Below are 20,287 nucleotides of genomic sequence, written 5' to 3'. Positions count from 1 at the left end.
GGCGCGGCTCCCCAGGTGCAGGACGCCCGCGCTTCCGCTAAGCCCCGCCTCCAGACCAATGGCGCGGCGGCTGCGGGGGCGGCGGGCTCCGATTGGTCGAGGGGGCGCGGCGGTGGGCGCCCATTGGCAGAGCCCCGGAGGGGCGGGGCCGAGCGCTCCATGGCTCCGGCCTGCGGGCGGCGCTCGACGCTCGCTGCGAGGCGCGGGCGGAAGTGGCGACGCTGGCGTCCCGGGAGGCGGCGGGCGGCGACAGCCCGGGCGCGGACGCCCTCGGCGCGGGCTGGGGCATCACCAAGGGCCTCGACCCCGAAATGGCGCTGCTGGCCGAGCACCTGCTCAAGCCGCTGCCCGCAGACCGGCAGATCGAGACCGGGCCCTTCCTGGAGGCGGTGGCTCACCTGCCGCCCTTCTTTGGTGAGTCCCGGGCGCCGCCCGCCCTCCTCACCTGCCCAGACCCCTCTTCCTCGGATGCACCCGGGCCCTTACCTCCCTCTCACCCGTTGCACCCAAACACCGCTCGCTACTGCACCGTGGGCTTGCTGCAGCAGCCCCTCCGGCTGCGCCGAAACATCTTCATCCCCGGCTTCTTTTTCCGTCCCCTTCAGAATGGTTCTCGATTCTCCCCCACCCTCACTCAGAACCATAAGCGCCCCCCATCCGATCCCAGCCCAGATCAAAGACCATCCCCATCACCACCACCACCACCACCTCCAAGGACTTGAAGATGGAGCTGCAAAACTCAAGGGCCCTTTTTAGAGGAAGTCATGAGAAGGGTTTCCCTCATCTGGGAAAGGGGTCAGGGGAAGGGGGCTGGATCGTGGGGGTGATGTCAGCGGCAGGGTGCTTAGCTCGGATTCTCCCCCGAAAAGGAAAAAGTCCTGTCTTCCAGACGTCACGCTGAAGCACCTCCTAGGAGCGCTAGAAGGAGTCCCCAAGCCACTTTCGGGCGCGTTCTCTCCCCGCCCGCCCCTCCTCCAACCCAAGACCTTGTTGTAAAGTGGAAGGAAAACCAGTGCCGCCTGCCCTGCCCTTTGCCTTGCGGTCCATAGAGAGTGCTGCTACCCGAGCCTCGCTTGCTTCTTTGTGGGGACGCTCCCAGCGCCCTACCCTGCTCACTTGGTGACTTTGCAGGGTGACACCAGCCCCCGGGTACAGAGTCCAGTTGAAACACTTGGACGGAGCCTTGAAGCCGCCTTCGCTTGAGGAGGCCTGGCACCCACTCAACTGTTTGCTCGGCTCCTGATGGGGACAGGACGTGTGTGGCCCTGTAGATCTGTGCCTTGGAGTCCCCATCTGTGAAATGGCTGGTTTGGGGGTGGGGTTGGGGACTAAATGGGCGGGTGAAGGGCGGGTGTTAGCTGTGGAAAGGAAAAGTTCTTGAATCTAGTTTCGGGCCCACTGCACCAGCCTGGAGGAGCATCCTGAGAGCAGGCCTCAGGCTTCCTCAGAGGCATTACCCAGTGGGTGCTCTGTCAACCCGTGGCATGCCTAAGACCTGTTTTTTGTTTTTTTTTTCCCACCTGTATCTTGACTGGAGATCTGATTGCATCTCCAGAGGGAGCTGCTGGTGATAGCTTTGGGTTTTATGACAGCATTATGTTTTTTTAAAAAATATATTTATTTGTGTGTGTTGGCATTCGGGGAAGGGGGGGCGGGCAGGGGCTGGAGGACTGTTTTCGGAAGTCTGTCCTTCTGGGAACCAAACTCAGGTCATGGGGCTCCACAGTGACCTGTTGAGTCACCTCCCAGCCCCGACAACACTCTGTCTTCTGTTTGTTTCCCCCTTGGCTTTCTGAGTAGTTGCTAGTTCGAGCCAGCCTGTCCTGGGTTCATAATCTGCTGGAGCCAGTGGTTCTCAAGGGGTGGCAGTTTTGTTCCTTATGAGGGGGGCGGCAGTATCTACTTGTCTGTGGAGATGGTTTTGTTCTCTGTTGTTGAAGGGGTGGAGCAGAATGCTACAAGGCACCCTCTGGGTACTCCTAGACGCTCCTCAATACACAGGTCAGCCACAAAGGATGCCACAACCCACCAGCAGCTCCACAGTGGTGGTGGCAAGACTTCCCTGTCCCCACCAACATGGCATGATAGCACTTGGGGGCACCCCTAGTGCCTGAGTGTCCGGCTGGTTTGGGAAGAGATGGAAGGAAGCAGCTGAAGCTAAGACAGACGAGTCACTCTCGCTCGCTTGCTCGCTCCTGTTTCTGGTCTCAAAGGACCCTTGTCTTTGCTGCCATCCTGAGCTGTGGGGTGTCACAGCTGTGGACAGAAGCACCATTTAGATAGACGCTTCAGTGGAGTTGGCCTGTGAAGGGTTAACTGGCACAGGTCACCCCATAGTCATTTACTGTTCACCACAGACGGTCATGGTCATTCTTGGTGCTCGTATAAAAGAAAACATTCTGAATGCGCTCTTCCTGGGTGGAGCGTTCTCCTGTGGACTCAGGTTCCAGGAGGGTTCTCCACTGTTGGCGCTCGGGCGCGGACTTGGTCTAGATCTTTGGGTTGTCCCCAGTCACTTGGATGAGCTGGGCCCAGTGTGTGTGGCCCTGAACTATATCTGGTCTGGAGTGGTGGCCACAAGGAGTCTGTGGTATTGTGAAAACATGTTCTCAAATCACAGTAAACCCAAATGATGACATTTATTGAGCCACTTATGAGGTACCAAGGATCCAGTATGGATTAATCCGTTCACTTCATTCTTTCACAGATATTATCTGTTTTGAAGCCCGGTTTTTGTAGCTCAGGCTGGCCTGGAATTCACTATGTAGCATGGGCTGGCCACAGTTTCTGCGTTGCAGGTGTATAGGCATGTATCCAGTACTTGGTTTTAGGAACTTCATGTTTTGTTTTGTTTTGTTTTGTTTCTGAGGTAAGATTTCACTCTGGCCTGGAACTCACTGTGCAGCCCAGGCTGGTCTCAAACACAATTTTCCTGTCTCAGTTTGCAAACTGCTAGGATCACAGATGTGAACTACACTCTTGGCATCTGTGGTGGAAGTATGGCCTTGTTGGACTAAGTGTGACCTTATTTTGGTAGGTGTGACCCTTTTGAGTAGGTGTGGCCTTGTTGGAGTAGGTGTGGACTTGTTGGGGTAGGTGTTCCCCTGTTGAAGTGGGTGTGGCCTTGTTGGGATAGGTGTGTCACTGTGGGTGTGGGCTATAAGACCCTCATCCTAGCTGCCTGGAAGCCAGTCTTCTGCTAGCAGCCTTCAGATGAAGATGCTGAACTCTCAGCTCCTCCTGCACCATGCCTGCCTGGATGCTGCCATGCTTCCTGCCTTGATGATAATGGACTGAAACTCTGAACCAGTAACCCAGACCCAATTAAATGTTGTCCTTTGTAAGAGTTGTCTGGGTCATGGTGCCTGTTCACAGCTGTAAAACCCTCAGATATCTCACAGCCTTTTGACATAGGATTTTTTAAAGAACAGCCCTCTGTTATTGCTTGGGAGTCATGTCCTTGTAGACATGTCTTCCTGTCTGTTTCCATCTAACGACACAGGGAGCCTGTCTCCTGAGTCTCTGGTCATCTCCAGAGTGCTTAGGATCCGCTCCAATGGTGACCATGATTTAGCCCTCCCCTCCCTTTGTCCAGGCACATTGCTTCTTACTCATCGCTGCGGTAGACAGTATTACTTACTGCCAGCGTCTCTAGGTGTATTTCTCCTAACAGTTCTTTGGGTATTTCTCAGTTTTAGAAGGGAACTTGCTGGATCCAAGGGCAGAAAGGCTTTGGACCTGTCAGGACAACCCACATCCCTTAGTTCTCAGGGTGTGTCCTGGAACCAGTGACTGGGCTTGGTTCTGGTTCTGATTCTTCTGTTCCTTTGGGTGTGGGCCTCGCTCATGTCAGCCTGCTCCCCAGGTTTATAGCCATCCCTTTGAGGACTCACTGCTCCTCTGTCTCTCTAGGCTGAGTTCTCCCACTGTGCAGATCTTACCACATGTACTCAGAGCCTGGCCCTTTCCCCATCTTCTTTCTCCCCCCTGACCTGGTAATTGGAGCTTAGCAACTGATCGGTTAGAAGGCTGACCTGTGACTCCTGCTCTCTGTCTTGTGGGTCAGCTATGCAGCTACTCTAGACTCCAGCAGGCTGATGTCCCTCCGCGGGATGCCTCACTGGCTCCCAGCTCGTTCCTGAAATCTTTGCAGCCCACAGCCTCCCTCCCCTGCTGCTGTCTCCAGAGTGTCCCGTGTCAGCTCCTCTTGTCACTCTGCACCTTGCTCACCCACCACACACCTCCTTCCTTGGGTCTGGCTGGAGTCCACATGTCCTTAAGGAATTGGCTTAGCAATAACTCCACCCAGAAAGCCCCTCCTCCTCCCTGTGGGAAAATCATTGTATTCTTTGACTCAGAGTAACTTCAGTGCCCATCGTTTGCATCATTATATTTACTTACTTTTTAGTATTTTGAGGACCTTCTGTCTGGCCTTGAGCTGGTGGATCTTGTGGTACCCCTGCCTCAGCCTCCAGAGTGCTGGGGTCATCGATCCACACCACACTTGTTTGCTTTCTTTTCATGTTAAAAATCTGTGACTAAGTCAGTGGACATAAGTCCTGCCCATCCTGTACTTGTGCAGACATTATTAATTGTTTGTTTGTTTGTTTGTTTGTTTTTGAGACAGGGTTTCTCTGTGTAGCCCTGACTGTCCTGGAACTCACTCTGTAGACCAGGCTGACCTCGAACTGAGAAATCTGCTTGCCTCTGCCTCCCGAGTACTAGGATTAAAGGCGTGCGCCACCACGCCCGGCTGTGGCAGACATTATTAATCAATCACAATTCTGTGTTCTTCTCTTAGACCGACCTCTCTTGATCAATTAAAGTTGGTCCGTGAGGGGACACCTACTTTCAGTCATTGTCTAAGGAAAAGCCAGAGATAGAGGAGCCTAAAGCAACAGTTTCTGCCTCTCGTTTCTTGGGTTCTAATGCTGGGGACATGTTTTCTTCCCTTGTGACTCTTAGCACAGTTAAATCAGTGTCCTTCGAATCTGGCTTTGTAGTGCCTGAAATGAGTCCAAAAATTGGTCTCTGTCTCTCTTGATTTAATGCTTGCTCCATGGGGAATGGGGGGGGGGAGGGGGCACGTTAGAGTCACAGAAACACTGCTTCTTGCAGCTAAAGAAACTGAGGCAGGAGAAGTTAGAAAGCTTCCCAGGGTCAGACAGCCAGTGAGTTACCAGTGTAGCCAGACTCAAGTTCAGGGTCTGGACTCCTTACCCAGCGATCCTCAATCCCTCTCCAGTAGAGGAGAACCCCCTGTGGAAACAGCCTGCTGGGGCCCTAAAGAAGTCCAGTAGCTTTGCTGGCATGATGGTGGCTTTGCTGCGCGGCAGGCGGCCTGGGAGCTTCGGAGCAGATGCCTGGGTGTCCCTTTAGGGCCTGCCTGTTTCTCCTGCTGTTTATAGTACAAGTTCAGGGACCTTTAGGTTTGGGGAATCCCAAGCAGGAGAGCACTTCCTCTAGTTGGGATGCACAGGCCAACCACACAGGAAGCGCCTCCTGCACCCTCATCTCTAAGAGGCTCGAACCCTCTCTGGGGCTGTGGACCCCACCACAGCGCTGCTGTGTCTTGCTTTAAAGGAGTCTGTTGGGCGTTTTTGCATACTGACTTTTTTGTTTGTTTTCGTTTTTGTTTTTCCAGACAGGGTTTCTCTGTGTAACCCTGGCTGTCCTGGAACTCACTCTGTAGACTAGGGTGGCCTCGAACTCAGAAATCTGCCTGCCTCTGCCTCCCAAGTGCTGGGATTAAAGGAGTGTGCCACCACTGCCCGGTTGCATATTGACCCTTTCAAGAGAGATGGGGGTTGGGGGTGGGGTGGGGGGGACTATGCTCCCCCTCCACTCCAGCAGGCGGGTATCAATCCTTGTGGTAAAATGCCGAGAGCAGGATTTCGTGCATGGCAGGGGACGTAGACTGTCCTGGAGTAGGGGGGCACTTAAAAGAAGTTTGTTCATCTTTGAAAGCCCTGGGTGGCGTGGCATCAGAGGGAGGCTTTTGCAGATGTGTGGAGCTTCTGTAAGACATGGTGGGCCCCCACCCAGTGCCATTGCTCCTGGCTGAGCACCTCAGGACCTACCTGGCAGTCTGTAGAATGGCTGCCTTCAAGGTGCAGTGAGGGACAGTGACTTTGTGTCTGACTAGTTTCCTCTCATACCTGTCCCCTGAATGCCCCGAGAAGTGAGTGGAGACAGACATTCTCATCCTGCTGAGCCCATTCGGGGTTGGGTTCTCTCAGGTGTCCTAGTAGAAGCATACAGCCCATGCCCAATACAGTTGTCATCTGGAGCCTAACACCCCCCCCAGGTGACCTCGGGAGGGGGAGAGAGAGCTTGATGCCTAGAGTCACCCTGATTTTGCATGGTTGAGACTGCCAATGTGTACACAGCACAGCCCCTGGGAGCCGGTTCTGCCCCCAGAGGAGGCATTCCTGAGCCTGGGGACTGACGGCCAGGGCCCACAGCCAGCTGCTGGCCACTTCCTTCTGAGAGTCACTCCAGTGCGCCCCGGGCCGTGTGGCTCCTGCTGTCATCCACTTGTGTGCCCTGGCCTCCTGAGATAACTTGTAGGTCTTCTGTTCAGGACATCTGGCTCTGAGGCCCCTGTGGTAGTGTGAGAGCAGGAGACAGAAAGGAATGCCAGAGTGTGTGTCTGGGTTTAAGGACATTGGTCCCCTGCTCATCTGGTCTGGGGAGATGAGGCACAGCCCTGGGGAATCTGCTAGGGGCAGAAAGTGGGCCATCCTGTGGCCTGACAGCCGGCAGCTCTCTTGGTGGCTAGACAGTGTCCAACTGGAAGATCTTCTGGCTCAGGAGCCTGAGAAACCCATGTATGCCCCTCGCGGCTTGCCTGGCCCCTTTAAGATGGCTGTAGGCAAGCGTGGGCATTGGAGGAAACTGATTCCTAACCCTTATCAAGGAAGCAGGTAAGAAGTAGGGAAATCGTGGCATTCCTTAAAGAGGACCTTGAGGCACATTCAGCCCTGGGACAGGGAGGCCAGCCCTGTATCTTCAGAGACAGCTGTGTTCTGTGGGAAGGTCCTCTTCTGGACAGAAGCGTCCTGGGCTGCTGGATGTGACATATGACCATGTTGGAGCTTGTGGGGTGGAAGAGCAGGCTCTAGTCTTAGGTTTCATTGTTTCTGTTCTTAAAATGACTTTGTGAGTCTCCCTGGTTCTGTTACATTCCTACAGTGGCTCAGTCCCCCTTTCCCCTACTGTTACAATGTGGCTAAGCATTCTTCCCATCAAACTCCAGCCTGGACCTACAGCTTCCCCAGGCTGCCCCAGACTCCCAAGGGTTCTATATGTTGCTCCCTGTCTTCATGCCCGGATGACCTCTGCTGGCTTTACCTCTTCAGGGTCAGTATTTCCCCTTCCGTCCCTTCCCTTCTCCGACTTCTTCAGCCCTTGCTGTGTTGTGGGTGCGAGGCACCCGCTCCACCACAGATCCAGTCTCCTGCTTTCCCAGAAACCAGAATCACTACTTTCTGGAGTTCCTCTCTGAGGAAAGCCCTGTCTGTTGAGAAAGATGAGGGTGATGCTGTGTTGTAATAAAACGTAAATAAGCCTTTTAAACTGAGGTACCTGGAACTGCGGAACCCTTTACTGAAGCTTCGCGGCCCCCTGTGAGATGGGAGTCATCGTTACCTTACCCTTCCTTTACCAACAAGGCGAGGGCAGCTCAGAGACGTTAGCTGTCTTTCCCCAGGTCACACAGCAAGTCAGAAGTGAGTGCCCCGACTGTGAGTCTAACTCAAGGCTGGCTTGCTGTTTGTTAGGATCTGTTTGTCTGTCTGTCTGTCTGTTTGTTTGTGTGTGTGTTTAAAGGTTCTCACTATATAGCTCTGGCTGGCTTAGAACTCACTATGTAGACCTCTAGGAATAGCCTCAAACTCACAAAGATCCTACTGCCTCTGCTCTGCCTGTTCTCTGCCCTCTGCCTCTGCCTCTGCCTCCATGTGTTACTGCATCCAGTCTCAAGGCTGACTATATCAGAGAGGGCAGCTGTGGGCAGGCAGCATGCGGATGCTTGCAGCTTCTGAGAGCAAGGTTCCGAGCTGATTTTTCCTCCAGCTTTAGGACATGGGCGTCCCTGTGTTCTCATTCTTCAGGATCAGCCCGAGGCCTGAGCCTGGACACCCCTCCCAGTGAATAAAAGATTCATCTCCATCAGCTGTAATTTGAGAACCTCCCATTCTGATCTTGTAACTCAGGACACGTAAAGTTAATCTGCCGGTAGTGTCCAACAGATGCTAATATCTGGCTATGAGAAAAAGGAATTTGCCACAGAACCTCCCCACCCCACACAGTGTGTGTCGCCACACAGTGGCCACGCCTTGGAAACAAGAGCGGACTGGAGCTAGGTGTGTCCCGTGGAAAGCGGAGAGCATCCTGGCTCTCTGTGTACCTGTCTGTCCATTCACCTGGGGTCTCGCCATGTGGCTCAGACTGGCCTCTGATAACCGGGGTGGCATTTTGTTCTTAAAATTATTTCTGAGAGGAAGTGAGGGGGTGGGGTAGGCGAGGCCATGGCTAATTTTGTACCTTGTTACTCCAAAATGGGACAGTGCGAACTCCCTTCTTGTGATAGATAAGGCTGTATCATGCCTGCGATTCTAGCACCTGGGAGGCGGAGGCAAGAGACTTCCCAGTCATCTTTAGCTACAGAGTAAGCTCAAGGCTAGCCTGGGCTACATATGAACTTATCAGAAAGCTAGGCAGGGGGATTTCTGAGTTTGAGGCCAGCCTGGTCTACAAAGTGAGTTCCAGGACAGCCAGGGCTACACAGAGAAACTCTGTCTCGAAAAACCAAATAAATAAATAAATAAATAAATAAATAAAACCTTAGAGAGACAGACAGAAACACCAGACCAGAGAGGAAGACCTGAGTTTAATTTCCAGACCCCATGTAGAAAGCCAGGTGTGGTGGTGCATGCTGGCCTTGAACTGATTGTCCCGCCTCAGCCTCCCACGGGCAGGGGTTATGGGCAGGCACCACCATGTTGCTAACCTCGACGATACACTGTGATGGAATCCAGGGCCTTGCTCAACAAGCCCCGTCTCAGTGACGCCCTGCCTCACTCCAGCTCCGAGGTGGCCTTGCTGAACACAATGACCTGTGTTCTTCAACTATGTGGAAGGCAGAAAAGGAGGAAATGAGTGTTTATGGGTGGCATGTAGTGACAAGCTGGCTGGGGGACAATTCTGTTTTCTGGGCAATGTCAGCCATCTGGGCTGTGGCCGAGACCCAGGCAGGAGGCCTTCGGTGCCCCCAGGCCAGGGACAGTCGTCCCAGAAGGCACGTTCCTGAAGGCACACGTGAATTCCTCTCCTGGTACCTGTTTCCTTTTGTTTTGGGGGTGGTTTTGACAGTGGGCTGCTTGCCATGCTTTTTCCTGGTCTCTACTGGACCTGCAGGCAAAGCAGGAGAAACTAGCCATCGATGGCCCAGAGGTGCTTTTCAAAAGATATCTAAAGCAATTAGATCCCCCGATGCCGCAGTTAGAGGCCGTTGTGGGCCGTCTGAACTCCAGTCCTCCAGAAGGGCAGCAAGTGCTGTTAGTTGTTCATCGTCTCCAGCCCCTGTGCTACGTTTTAATAAACGCTATCCAGAATGCTTAATAAACGCTATCCAGAATGCTTAATAAACGCAATCCAGAATGCTTCAGCCAGAGGCTGGTGTATCCATAAAATAACGTGGTTGATGGAAAGATATCCAGGTTGTGTTTTCTCCTTTGTCACTGAGATTGAGTGACTTTTAAGTTCATCTGTGAACTATTCACTCTAAGACCCTTTTCTTCTTATCACCCTGCAAATGCTCTTTATATATTTGGCGTATGATGATGGCCTGTATTTATTTCCTCTGCTTCCTGCCCCACTTGGTTGACGGCCTCTTACAAGAAGTTCTTGGGTTTTATAACTAGATTTGTTGACCTTTTCTTATGTCTTCTGGGTTGAGAGAAGAAAAACAAAAAAAAAACCAAAAGTCTTACTAGGCATGAAAGCCTTTCATCAGCGTTCAAAACCACCCAGAGCTTTGCTGTCTGCAGCCTGCCTGTTGGGGCTGGTTATGACAGGAGGCGGTGGCACTGCGGGCCTTCCTGTTTTTAAAGGCAGCTCCCTTCCTTCTGGGGGCTACAGGACAGAGCAGAAAAACATCCCAGCGCCCTTGCTCTCTCCAGGCCTCGGGCAGGTCGCAGGACACGACACGGTTAAAGAAGGCAGAACAAGTTTGGGAAGAACTGCAGAACTAGTCAAACGAGAAAAGGTGTTTGCCACATTCTGGGGGAGCGGTTGGGCCGGTATGCCACGGGAACAGGTCACGCTCTGCCCTGGGTGGGGGTCAGCCCAGGTTTAACTATTAGAAAGGCCACACTCTGGGGTACCAGCCCCAGCACCATTCTTTCCGAGTTCACACCGACAGATATGTCCCTAGAAAGCTAAAGTGGGGTCCCTTGGCCCTGTCACCTACTTCAGGAGCGCCACTTGGCTTTTCTGACTGTGGCCCCCTTGGAGGCCCTGGGAAGTAGCCCCTTAGACCCCCATACTGGAGTTCTATTCTTGGTGAAGCACCCCTGGAAGTGAAGGGCTCATGCTCACTTCAGTGGGATCTTACGTCATTTGTCAAAGTCGTATTAGACACAGTTCACGCCCTGAGCCAGCTGGCTCTGAAGTGACCAGGCAGTTTCCCTACACCACAGGTACCACAGGCCAGCTTGGCTTCCAGTATTTCTGCCTTCTGCCTTTCCTGCCCACTCATCCGGGGCCACAGACCTGCCACTGCCATCTCTTCTCTTGGGGATAAGGTTTCACTAGCCGGCTCAAGCCGGCTAGAACTCATGAATGATCCTCCTACACCGGGCTCCCCGAATGCCAGGGGCGAAGGCTGCACCACTACACCCACCAGGCCTGTTCTCCTTAAAGTCCCTTGTGGAGCCTGCGATCCCTGCTTCACCCTCCACCCCCACCCAGCGAGCCCTCCCCCCACAGCAGAGTGGCTGGCCTGGCCTGGGCAGCGGCCACCAGCCACACACAATGAGGGCTGCTGTGGGGCCAGTGCCAGCTGACTGCAGTGGCTTTGTGACCCTGGCTGAGCGCTGTCAGGAGAATGGGGAACAATAAGCCCTTCTCCTGCCTCCAGGGTGGACTCAGCACCACACCATGACTGTTTCCAGTAAGAGAAGGGCAGAGTCCCGCGTTAGCCTGCAGCTAGCCACCCACCCTCGCTCTGCCACCTGCCCAGTTTCCTGGCATCTCCCTTTGAAGACTGTGGTTGATGATCACTCAACACCTGCTGTGTAGTGCAGCCATGTCTCTTTTCTGAGCAGCCCTGCCCTGCCTGCCCAGGACCTAGGAGTATCATTTTACAGGGAGAGAAACTGAAGACCACATTCCTTCACAGACTCTGACATCCTGGGTGGGAGGGTGCACTAGCATTTGGGGCCAATCTGGTCTGTGCTGAAGAGCGTAGGCCGAGGGGAAGGGGAAATGGAGCCGTTGGCAAGGTGTCTGCTGTGCTGCCACAGGCTGAGCTTGGATGCCTGATACCCAAGTGGGCAAAGCAAAACCTGGGCAGGCGGGCGGGCTGTATGAGGTGGAGAGAGGTGTGGAGACAGCAGGAGCCCAGGAATTTGATGCTTGTCCAGTCAGTGAGCACTGTCTTGCTTCCCCGCAGTCCGCTCACCCATGGAGACGGCTCCAGAGCCTGTTGGGACTCAGGGCTTACAGCCTGCCACTTGCTCCAAGGGGCAGCAACTTAGGCTCCAGGAGGGACTTTGGTGGGCTTAGATGCTGGCACTCACCTGACGTCTCAGCATTAGGAGGTAGAGGCAGGAGGACCATGGGCTACACAGATAGATGAAATGTGGGTGTACTGGGGGGTGTGCACCTCACAGAGGCTCAGGGAGACATGCCGGGTCACGAAGCCTGACCCTAAAAGTAGGGCATCACAGAGCGCCTGAAGCCCATTTGACAGCGTTTGCCCCACGCTGGGCACCCAGCTAAGTATGTCCGAAATAGTTTTCTTTTTGATTGATTTTTGTACTTATTTGTGTGAGCCGTGGCACCCAAGTTGGGGGTCAAAGAACAACTTGTGAAGATCTGTCCCTTCTTTCTACTGTGTGTGTCCCAGGGACTGAAGTCAGGTCATTAGGCTTGGCACTGGGGTCACCAGTGAGATATATCTCTGGGTCTTAATTTAATTTAATTTTTTTTTTTTTTTTTTTTGGTGTGAGGGTCACACCAAGGACCTCATGAGTGCTAGGCAGGCACTTGACCTCCGTCCCATCCTTGACCAGAGGCATCTTTGTGTCTTGTTTTCTTCCAAGAGGTTCTGCTTTGTAGCCCAGGCTGGCCTCCAACCCTCGGTGGTCCCGCCCCCACTTCCTGAGTGCGGGCATTGCAGGTGTGTGCCCCAGGCATGGCTGGCGCGTCCTAAATCCTGATTTCTGACTCCTGTGCCAACCTTGCTAAAACGCCGAGCTGACACAGGAGGAAACAGGCGTGCGGTCAGGAGACCTGCCCCGCTGAGGAATGTTGGGCCAGCCTCACTGCCACCTGCCTGGTCCCTCATCCATCACTGCACGGTGTCAGGGGTGTGTCATCAAAGGTGGCTCCCGCACACACCTATTCGCATCTGTAGTGAAAGAATATTCCAGATGGCCAGCCAAGTGTGCTGGTCACCTTCACTGGAATTTCCCTGCAGAAGTTCTTCCCCCAGGGCTCATTTGTTAAGTCCTTAAGGCGAGACCCTGGTCCACCTTGTGGGCAGAGGCATCTATCTCCCTTTTGTGGGCCTGGCACCCACTTCCGACCTGCTGTGGTGTCCTTGTGCCCCTGACTCTGAGTCACTTAGCAAGCCCACTGCCCAGCAGGGAGAAGCTGAGGGTCCGAGGCTCACAGTCGCTTTGCTCAGGCCCCAAGGGTGAGGCCTGCATTGGAGTGTGACCCTGCAGGCCTGCACTTCTCCTCTGCAAGCTTTTGGCTGGTGCGATATTCTGGCTGTGATGATGGCCTGCCAAGAGGACCAAAGTCGGGGAAAGAGGCAGGAGCATATGTCACATGTCAAGAACAGTATGGTCAGGAGCGCTGGGCTGCGTGTCATCTGCGCCAAGGGGCCACTGCTTGTTCAAAGCCCCATTTTACTGGGACCTACCAAGAAGGTTCCCACCTCCACTCGGAAACACTGGCGCTCTAGGGTGAACAGAGTGTGTGTCACTTAGTACATACCTGCAATGGGTCCTATTGTCCTGTTCACAAGGTGGGAAACTTGAACTCCTACGTAGGGCAGTGCGTGAGCCTACCCTGCCAAAGTGAAGGGGACACAAACCAAGCCCAAGGTCATGTGGGTGCCGGCCACACGGTGCAGATGTGGCATTCCCACTATGGCAGAGAGCTCCCCAGGGTGGTGCTGTGCTGGGGAGAAGCCACCCCACCAGCTCTCAGAGGCTCTGGCCAGTTCTGGAGTGACAGTCTGCCGTCATCCAGAGCCCAGAACTCCCAGAATTCACGTGGCCACAGAACCTTCCAAACACCTATCAACAATTCTCCCTGGCCCCTAAACACACAGCCTGTGGTGTCCCAAATGCCACCCTGGTCCAGAATCTAAATCTCCCTTCTCATTCTGTTCTCAGATTGCCTTGGGTCCCCGGTATTCACGCCCATCAAGGCAGACATAAGCGGAAACATCACCGTAAGTACCCAGCCAGGCATCTAAACCATCTCTGTCCAGTTCCCAGCCTGAGGGTGGGGCAGAGGGCAGGGGGCACGTGGAGTCCTAGCCCCTCTCAGGCCCCATTGCAAGCATGCAGTCCAGGATCAACCTGACACCCTGCCACCTGCCTGTGGCCCAGTGGTTAAGAACACTGGCAGCTCTCCCAAAGGTCCTAAGTTCAATTCCCAGTACCACATGGTATGTCACGATCATCTATAAGGGATCTGATGCCCTCTTCTGGCATGCAGGTGTATATGCAGACAGAGTTTTCAAGACATTTTTATGAAGGAGAGAGAGGGAGAGGGAGAGGAGAGATGGGGCAATGGTTCGTTCAGTCTTAGAAAATGAAGACCCGAGTTAGGACTCCAAACCCACATAAAAACCAAAATAACCCCAGTACTGGGGGAGTGGAGAGAGGTAGGTCCTTGACAGTCATTGGCCAGCCAGTGAGAGAGGCTTAAAGTATAAAGATGGAGGGCTGGCAAGATGGTTCAGTGGTCAAGGATGCTTGCCACTCTTTCAGAGGCCTGAAGTTTGGTTCCTAGCACCCAGACTGGGCAACTCTTAGTTGCCTGAAACTCCAGAGCTGGGGATCTAGTGCCTTCAACTGGCCTCCATGAACACTCACATGTGTATACACAGAAAGAGAGAGAGAGAGAGAGAGAGAGAGAGAGAGAGAGAGAGAGAGAGAGAGAGAGAGAAGGAAGAAGAAGAAGAAGAAGGAGGAGGAGGAGGAGGAGGAGAAGCTTGAAGCTCAGAGTGGTGGATAACTCAAAGTCACACAGCAGGAAAGTAGAGGCAGGATTTACATTTACAGCACAGTCCCGTCAGACTGACCTGGCGCCAATTTGGGGTCTGTTTAACCTGGGCAGTTTTGAACCCTTTTGCCTGTGTCCATCCCTCTTCACTGTGGGACGTCGTGTCTCTGATGTCTGAGTCGGTGCCAGCAGCAGTGAGAAGTCGTGGCTTCTAGAGCCCAAACCTGTGACCTTCGGCTCAGGACCTTTGATGTTACTACCCCCGCGACTTTTGACATGTCACTACCCGGAGCCTCTATGTCCTAATCATCCATTGATTAGGCATTGAGAGTGGTGGCAGGGTCCTGGGTGGTGCCAGTACCTGGGAGGCAGGTGGCTGTATACATAGGATGGGACACTGTCCAGTGTCTGTCGGACAGGCCATGATGTGGGAACTCCTCTGCCCCGTTCTAGAAAATCAAAGCTGTATATGACACCGACCCAGCCAAGTACAAGACCCTGCAGAACATCCTGGAGGTGGAGAAGGGGATGTATGGGGCGGAGTGGCCCAAAGTGGGGGCCACCCTGGCACTGCTGTGGCTGAAAAGGTGAGGGGCTTGGGGGTGGCATAGCTGGGCCACGTTGGATGGGGCGTGCTAACACTGTCACTTGATAGCCACCACAAACTTCCCTGAGGTGAGACTACTGCTGGCTGACACTTCCTTGTGCTAGCCCCAGAGGTGGCAGAGGAGGGACATGCTCCAGCCTTAGGCTCCCACTCAGTCCTTTGTGCCCCTGACAGTTTCACAGAGGGTGAGTCAGATGTGGCAGCTCCCCAACCTGGAGGGGGCCACAGGGGCCTCTGGAGGCCAAGTCACAATCCAGGTTGTCTGAGCACGGTGGTGCGGGCTGGGTACTGCACAGAGGTAGACATATTGTCACGGGTAAATTTATGTATTGTCTGTCTGTCTTCTCTTTCTTTCTCTCTCTTGTTTTTTTGTTTGTTTTGTTTTTTGTTGAAGCAGGGTTTCTCTGTGTAGCCCTGGCTGTCCTGAAACTCGCTTCGTAGACCAGGCTGACCTCGAACTTAAAGAGATCAGCCTGCTCTGCCTCCTGAGTGCTGGGATTAAAGGCGTGTGCCACCACACTTGGCTTTTGTGAGCCTCTTGACAGAAATACTGTAGGAGTTCTGAGTTGGTAGAGATAGACGGGTCCCCGCTTTGAAGCTTTTCAGTGGTCTGCTAGCTTCCGGATTCTCTAGCTGTGTGATGCTGACCGCTGCCGGGAAGCCAGGGACCCCTGCGCTGCCCCACAGTGGGTGCTTCCCACTGCTGACATCTCAGGGCTCCAAGCCAGGACCCAGGAGGACAGGGCAGCTCAGCATCTGAACCCTACTTCCCAGCCCCCAGCACATACTTCTCTGGTGAACTGGACCAGGGGAAGCCGGCTTCCCAGAGGGTGGGGCTGTGTGATCATCAGGGTGGAGTTGTTTTAGGAGGTGTCCCACGCACACTGCCTGACTTTGTCATGAGGCCTAGAAGGCCTGGGCCAAGGGACACCCCCAGGTCATTTACCCAGCAGTGGCAGCCAGGAGGGGTTGCTCTGCAGTGTGAGCCGCAGCCATTGTCATGTGGAGAAGCCTCCCTCTAGCTGAGACAAGCCAGGGCACATCCCTGCTCTAGGTCACTCCCCCGCGCTGCCCCCAGCCCCTGCAGGAAGGGAGCAGAGACATTTGTTTGGGTTCCAGTCGGGTTGTGAGGGGCAGAGGAGGCAGGAGACTGGGGAGAGGCTGAAAGGCCACCTGGCTGTGGAGCGGCTGATGGACTCCGGTTTGGGCCCATGTGTTTGAAGGGCGTAGAATACAGGTCCCGTGTGGATGACACTTCCGTGGCCCTGGCAGGATGTGCCAGGTGGAGAGGAAGGGTTCCTGTCAGCCCGGAGTCTCCAAGGGCTCAGCCCTCCCTTGGTCAGCTTCACTGATTCTAGGCCCACTGCGAGGTGAGACATCTCAGTGTGGAAGAGGCCATTCGCCTCTTGGCTGACTGGAAATGGGAAGTCACTAAGTCACCACACAGGAGCCTCTGGTACCTTTCCTATTGTCCTAGCTGCACCACGGGGCTGGCAGGGGTCCTGTTTCTAACTCGGGTGTCCTGCTGTGTCCCTGAAGCCTCAGGCAGGGGTCACTGTACAGACAGGCAGCACGGTGGACAGATTCAGAAAGGCCTTGCAATAAAGGCAAATAGCTGGCCTCTACCTACGAGCAGCTAGCCCACGGGTTACTGCGGCCCGTGTTGGGTGATGCTGGCCACAGCTCCTGGGCAGGCATACGAACAGTGTGCCTGATGTATCTCTGGCCATTGGACCCTCGGGGCCACACTGGCTTCATCCTTTAAGCCACTAGAGGCTGCAAGAACCCAGAATAGCCTAAGCTGCCACAGGCCCGAGTGCAGCAGGGTCATCCCACTGCTTAGGGACCTAGGCTACCCAAGGAGGGTGCTCCCCAGTACACCAGCTGCAGTGGGCCATGGTCCTGAATGGCTGTCCCCCCTTTGACCGCAGGGGCCTGCGCTTCATCCAGGTGTTCCTGCAGAGCATCTGCGACGGGGAACGGGACGAGAACCACCCCAACCTCATCCGAGTCAACGCCAACAAGGCCTATGAGATGGCCCTTAAGAAGTACCATGGCTGGCTGGTGCAGAAGATCTTCAAGGTGAGCGCCACGGGACCGGAGGACTCCAGGCTCCCTCCACTGTGCGTCTCACCCCAAGAAGGGCGGGCTCACCTGCGCTTTGGGGTGGGGCCGGAACACTGAGGCTCCGTGGCCAACCCTGCTTGTGGCTGCCAGTGCTTCTTAGTGTCCCTGTGGGTTCCTCAGCCTGTGGTTCCACGGCCGTGAAAAGAGACTCAGCTCCAGGCTTAAGAACTACAAGGTGATGGCCGGCCAGCCTTACAGCTGTCCGCTCACGCCAGGCACGGAGGGAAGAAGGGCCCCGCCCCCAAGGAGGCAGCTGCCCCTCGGGTTACCCTGCGGCGGGCGATGCTGACCACAGCTCCTGAAGAGGGCTGTAGAGCCAGCCTGGGCAGCAGAGAGGCCGTGGGTCCGTCAGGCTGGAAGGCTTAAGGAAGAGATAGCAGAAGTCCTTCCAGATGTCCATGGCTTATCCTACCCGTCATGACACCCTCAGACTGCCCCTCCTCCCGCAGGAAGCCCAGGCTCTAACAGGAAGGGTCCCAGGGCAGGCTAGGTCCAGCCAGGAAGAGCAGGTCACGAGGCAGGAAGCGGGGCCCCCTCTGCGTCTCCTACCTGGGCATGCCTGGGGGTCAGGGGTCATCTTGAGCAGCTCAGTGTTCCCGCAGTGTCTTCAAAAGCCCTCGCAACTGACCGCGTCCACCTCTGCCTGCTAGGGCACCACTAGGGGGCACTGCTTCACACTCCGCCCTCTGATGATCTCAAAGTTCCGCGGTTCAACAGGGGACTGATTGGGCCTGGCTGGCAGCTTGACCTCTTCCCAGAATGATGGTAGAGCGCAGGGGTTCTGAGCCAGCCTGGGTGACATAGTCAGATCCCATGTCAGAAATGAGCGCCTGGGAGCCTGCCTCTGAGTCTCTGGATCATAGCAGACCCGGGCTCTAAGGGTCTGTGAATTTCTGGTTCTCTGCCCTCTGAAGTATTGAAGCACCCCCTACACTTAGCCAGGTGTCACCTTTAAGGACAGACAGACGTGTGCCTGGGGTTGCTGAGCATCTTGGGCTCTGTGCACCGGACCTCCCCAACCATTTTGTAATTTTTTTTTTTTTTTTTCCGAGACAGGGTTTCTCTGTGTAGCCCTGGCTGTCCTGGAACTCACTCTGTAGACCAGGCTGGCCTTGAACTCAGAGATCCGCCTGCCTCTGCCTCCCGAGTGCTGGGATTAAAGGTGTGAGCCACCACTGCCCAGTGGATATAGCTATTAAACTTACTCAGGGCCACGCTGTGGTCTGCACTCAGGCCTGCCTGTACCCCAGGCTGGTGTCTGGCAGCCCCTCACCGCGGAGGGGAGACACACTCCCCTTTTCTCTTCTCTTCCAACAACATGAGCAGAGAGACTTACCCAGCCCTGGTCAGAGACAGCCTTGGTGCCCAGGGTGCTATTCTTGGTCCTTCCCCACTAATGCCGTGCCTGCCTTCCCCCCTCTGCCCCTCAAGGCCGCCCTGTACGCAGCACCGTACAAGTCCGACTTCCTCAAGGCACTCTCCAAGGGGCAGAATGTGACAGAGGAGGAGTGTCTGGAGAAGATCCGCCTCTTCCTGGTCAACTACACGGCCACCATCGACGCCATCTACGACATGTACACCAAGATGAACGCGGAGCTTGACTACACAGTGTAGGCGCCCGGACACACAGCCCCACGCGGGCACCAGCAACCCCATCACTGTGAATCAAGCTGGGATTCCCCAACTCTGCCAGCCCAGTCCGGCCCTTTGTGGCCAGCCAGGGTCCGCAGGGGGCGGCCTTAGCTTGTTAGAGGTCTCTTGTTTTCTTGGTTTTTCGTTGTCTTGGCCTATTCTAATGGAGCAATAAACACCTTCCGTACACTCCTCGGCTCCCCCAGCCGCTCAGGCTGAGCCACCACCGTCCTTCCAGCGTGCTTAAAACCAATTAACGTTGCTAACTTCGCTAACGTTGAGGAATTCCTAGGGTTTTGTCATTTCCCCCCTACCTAGCTCAGGAACCCAGCTCAGGGGCCGACATACACCTCACCCAGCTAAGAAGTCTGGTCCATCTGGCCTGGGGGTGTCGTGGATGCTTGAAGGACAATGGAAGTTTGATTGGAAGTTCAGCAGGGGCCCTACTGTGGCGGAGTCTGTTTAAAAGGCAAGCTGGCAGGAGCCTCGCGGGGCTCACACATGTGGCATAACCAGCCCCACCCCTCCACCCCCGCAGGTTTTTTGTTTTTTTCTTCCCCCTGAAATGTACCAGCAAGCCTTTTCAAACGACTGACTAGGCACACACAGGTGACCCATACGTGACTGTATTTGCATTCTTCTGCATAATTATTTTCTTCGGGGTTGGCTCTTCCAACCTAAGAAACTGCCTTTCGTGGGAGCCCTCCAGCTGCGGAGACCCAAGACACCACCTTGCTGCCTTAACCGTCCTTCTGGAGCTAAAAGAGCTATATTTTTTAAATTATTGGGGTAAACACGCCCTGAAAGAATTGATGTATGTTTAAAAAAAAAACAAAAACAAAAAGCCCAATGAGGAACAATTGGTGATTTTTATGCAGAAATTAAATAATCCTTAATAAATAAATCTATATTTTGAAATCACATCTGCATGTGTCTGTGGCTCTTGATTCTTTTATTATTTTCTGTGTCAAAGGTTCCAACTGGGGGCTGTGATAGGGCACTCCTGGGAAGGGAGCCTGAGCTGATGAACTGCCTCCTAATAGGCCCTTGGGGACATCCCTGTGACTGCTGATTGATGCAGGAGGGCCCCGCCCACCCTGGTCGCTGCCATCTGGGGACAGGAGGGCCTGGGCTGTGTAAGAAAGCTAGGAGTTAGTGTTCTGCCTCAGTGCTGACTCAGGTTCCTGCCTTGACTGCACTCTATGATGGACTGGCCTGTAAGGCAAATACATTCTTACACACACGCACACACGTGCACACACCAGCTGTTTTTGGTCAGAGGTTTGGCTATAGCCACAAATCAAACTAGAACAGGGACCCTTCAGTCAAATCCTTCAAGGGCCTGTCTTCTGGCCTGACTCAAAAAAAATATAACTGGTAATCAGATAAAGAGAGGTTTCACAGAATAAAAAAATCACGTATGTAGCTCCTCTGAAATACCAGTAGCTA

At 54.3% G+C, this 20,287-nt stretch overlaps 1 protein-coding gene across 1 annotated transcript; it reads left to right on the top strand.

Annotated features, from left to right (window-relative positions):
- Positions 1-201: 201 nt before the first annotated feature.
- Gltp (glycolipid transfer protein) lies at positions 202-19,761 on the top strand. The gene is made up of 5 exons (XM_021186956.2): positions 202-414; positions 13,635-13,693; positions 14,926-15,059; positions 17,011-17,161; positions 18,638-19,761. The coding sequence occupies exons 1-5, from the start codon at positions 312-314 to the stop codon at positions 18,818-18,820; spliced, it is 630 nt and encodes a 209-aa protein (XP_021042615.1). The 5' UTR covers positions 202-311; the 3' UTR covers positions 18,821-19,761.
- Positions 19,762-20,287: the final 526 nt, after the last annotated feature.

This window comes from Mus pahari, chromosome 23 (genome assembly GCF_900095145.1).
Source record: "Mus pahari chromosome 23, PAHARI_EIJ_v1.1, whole genome shotgun sequence".
Taxonomy (NCBI): Eukaryota; Metazoa; Chordata; class Mammalia; order Rodentia; family Muridae; genus Mus; species Mus pahari.
The sequence above is the reverse complement of the archived record's forward strand: the minus strand, read 5'-3'. Positions and strand labels throughout refer to the sequence as shown.